General features: G+C 38.3%; 1 protein-coding gene across 1 annotated transcript; it reads right to left on the reverse strand.

Moving 5' to 3' along the window:
• Positions 1–1,130: 1,130 nt before the first annotated feature.
• Positions 1,131–2,372, reverse strand: LOC105043102 (LOB domain-containing protein CRL1-like). The gene is made up of 2 exons (XM_010920522.3): positions 1,915–2,372; positions 1,131–1,758 (listed from the first exon to the last, which is right to left on the reverse strand). The coding sequence occupies exons 1-2, from the start codon at positions 2,191–2,193 to the stop codon at positions 1,327–1,329; spliced, it is 711 nt and encodes a 236-aa protein (XP_010918824.1). The 5' UTR covers positions 2,194–2,372; the 3' UTR covers positions 1,131–1,326.
• Positions 2,373–3,570: the final 1,198 nt, after the last annotated feature.

The following is a 3,570-nucleotide window of genomic DNA, read 5'->3' on the forward strand; positions in this document are numbered from 1 at the left end:
AAAGAAAAGGAAAAAAGAAGAAAAAAAATGTAACTACTTGAAAAGCATTAATTAGTGAAACAATTCAAATGGATGGTTGGCTCTTGAAGATCCAATGTCAACAATCTTCCTCTAAATGGACTGACATGGTACTGCTCCATGCTGTTCTTCATGGAAAGCAAACACTTTTACCTACTTATATCGTACTTTCTAACTAATATTTCTTTACAGTCGTACATAGCAGTGTTGGTAGAAAATGTTAATTTAGGAAAATGCCGACACCTTGTGATGTATTTGGTCTAAAATAACTTTATCAAACTACTAATTAATCTTCGTATGGATTGGTATAAAAAAATATAAACTCTTGTTAAAAAGACATTGCAAAACCGCTACATCTTTAGAAAATCTTGAGAAAATATAAAATTAGCCCAAGTGTTTCAGAAACTTCGGAGGATATAATAGAGGAAGAATTATGAAGATCCATGCAAATATATATTTACTTCAACATCAACTATGTACTGGATAAACTTTAGATGCTCATACAAATCAAGGAATTCAATCAATACCATCGAGCTAGTTTTTTAAGGTGAGATCTTCGATCGTTACATAAATTTTATCTAAAATACTGAAGTTTCAGATTATTATGTATTAGGCTTTCAATAATAATGCGCAAGAAGCAAAAAGCTAAGACTTAACCCATTTGTTCTGCACAACCTTTAAAATTACAGAACTTGCAATTCTGAATCAGAAGAAGTTGCAGACGCTCAGATACTAAATTGAATGGCATCGAAAAGATAAATCAACTTTTAATTGTTTCACTGTCCTTATTATATTTGTCTACAAGGTATGCTGCTTCACTTTCTTTACATACAACCCACTGATGTTCCCGTTTAAAAATAATCAAATCATCTGGTGCATGCCATTTCCAAATGTTCCCCTTATAATAGTTCAAGCATCAATTACGAGGTGTCCGATCCCAAGGACATAATGTTCATCATTGGAACCAATAACCATTATTGTGAGAATCAAACAAATATATATTAACATTATAGATAAGTCAGTTTTTTACTAATCCCAATAAAAGTGAGTTAGGTAGTTCCCCAATCTTTTCTCAAAAAAATAAGAAAAATAACTCTGATAAAAGGATCAAGAGGCTAGAAGATTTCTAACTTCTTATTAATGCCTAGTACTGGTACACTGCCATATCTTATGAAACGCCATGAAGGATCATAGGAATATTTCTACTTATATTAGTACGTTGTCAATCGTTTGATCATAGTATGACTGCCTGCATGTCTAAATACACGAGATATCAAAATTTAATGAGGATTTCACTGTTGTACATTCTCATGAGCCATGAAGATAAGCAAAGGTCACTGATTGAAGGTCCTCCATGTCATGATATGCTGAAGTCCAAGGGCTTGGTTGCATGCCAAGAGTGGCCATGGCACAAGAAGGGTCGTCCTCAATGCCAAAGGACATGTTCTCATCGCTCAAGCCAGAATGGGGGTTGTACATCTGAGAGGATTGAATGGAATTGGATTCTGAAAGTTCACTGTTGTAGTAGTTCATGCTCTCGGCATTCATAGAGGTATTTGGAAGAAAAGATTGCATCCTTCCATCTCCAGATTGAAAGAAACCCTGCCCATCTTGTTGGCAAGGTGGAGATTTTTGATGGAGCTTGTCTTCTTGAGGGGTGAGAGTGGCACAAGAGCCATTGCCAAGGCCTTGTCCTGCTTGGGCCTGGAGAGAGGCTAGCTGTGCTTGAAGATTGACAACCTAAAGAACATGGCATAAACACAAAGGAATCAAAGACCGAACTACATATGCCATAATACAAGAGCTATTGCGATGTGCCAAGTTGAGATTAAATGATTACTATGTTGATTATAATGATTGATACTCTTGTTGCTTCAATATCAATGGAGCACTTACTTGTTGTTGGAGTGCAAAGATATGGGCAACGCAGCCATAGATGGGATCTTGGAGCCTTGCTTGGGCCTCATAAGATATAGTAATGGCGGCCTCGGACCGATCGTTTACGGGGAGGTGCATGAGGAGCTTGGAGACATTGCTCGCCCCAAAGACCTTATGGATGGCTGCAAAGTGTGTGGCCCCTTGCTCATGGCAGAAGTAGGGAGCGAAGATACATCCCCTGACACACTTCCTCCTCAGGAACTTGCAAGCTCCACAGGGAGAGCCGAACCCTGTCATCTTGGCCTTTAGGAGTAGGTGGTATTTTTTGGCTTGTGGGCTAGGGAGTGAACCATCCCTTTGCTTATAAACACTAGAATGAGAGGAGGGTGGATCATATTGTGATGAGTAATTTATTTGGCTTGGTCTCCTTAATGGCCTACAAATTTCATTATTTTTTGCTTTTCATAGCCCTCTTCCATTCACCTCATCTCCAATTTATACACATATGAGATTCCATTCAAGAAGCCTAAAAGGACAAGGCGATAATCTTAATCATTCGAGTAGGTTTGGTGATACGTTGATCCTGTTGCCATGATAACCACAAGGACATTTACTTTTATAGCATAATGAAGCATTCATTAACCAACATCAGAGTTACAATAAGATTACAGCAATGAGATAAGAAAAGAGCATCTGGCCTAGGAGCAAGGAAAAAAACAAAACACAAGCAATTACTGCTTGTGCAACTCGCCATTGCAAGCTTGTTTACAGGTAGTCACTAAATTAGTCACACCGCACGGTAGAGTTGCGGTTTGTTTAAGATTTTTGATCACTATCAATCAATTTTGCGTGCCACATGAGGTGTTGCAATTTTTGTGAAAAGAAAAAAGGATCTTGCAATAAACTACATGACCAATTACTCTGCCTAATCCTAGCACTTCAGCTAATTAGATTTTTTTTCATGAATGGTTCTTGGTGCATTTGAATGTGTGGCCAAATCAAGAAAGTTTTGTGATTGCACACATGCTTGGTAATAGCAAGGCACAATTCTATAGAAACACTAGTAGGGATGGATTTGTTTGAACCTGAACTTTGAAAGTTCCAGGTGAGTCAGGCAGTATTTTCTCATCTATTATGGTCATCATTTGTAAGCTCTGTAACAACTAATTACTTCTTTGAACTTTTTAATGAAGAACAGTTTGAAATCCCTCAACAAAAGAGCTATGATCTTAAAAAAAACCAAAGGATTCCATCCTTTTAGACGATATATAGGAGATCAGGAGACACATTCTCATTCTTAATCCTCACCTAACTCAACTTTTCTTGATCATGGTGCCCCTTAAAGATATGGAAGTTAAATTATAAGGATGCAACCTAAAACTCAAATCCAAGGTTGACAAATGCTGAGAAATAATATTTAGATCTACAGTCACTTTTTCGCGACAAATTAAGGTGCATTGTTCCAGCTGAATTTGTTGGGAACCGGCGGCGCCTGGAGTGGATGGGGTCACTTAGGCCTGCCTTTTGATTAGGAGATCATAAGTGGCAGAAGCTTGTGCATGGCATGAGCCTCCCTGGAAGCCATTATTCCCCACCTTTGCCATGGTTTCAGTCATGTGTGCTTGTTGGCCACTTAGCCATAGGGGAGTGAGTGATTTTTGAGACAGCAAGGCA

This window comes from Elaeis guineensis, chromosome 4, assembly GCF_000442705.2.
Source record: "Elaeis guineensis isolate ETL-2024a chromosome 4, EG11, whole genome shotgun sequence".
In the NCBI taxonomy this organism is placed as follows: domain Eukaryota; kingdom Viridiplantae; phylum Streptophyta; class Magnoliopsida; order Arecales; family Arecaceae; genus Elaeis; species Elaeis guineensis.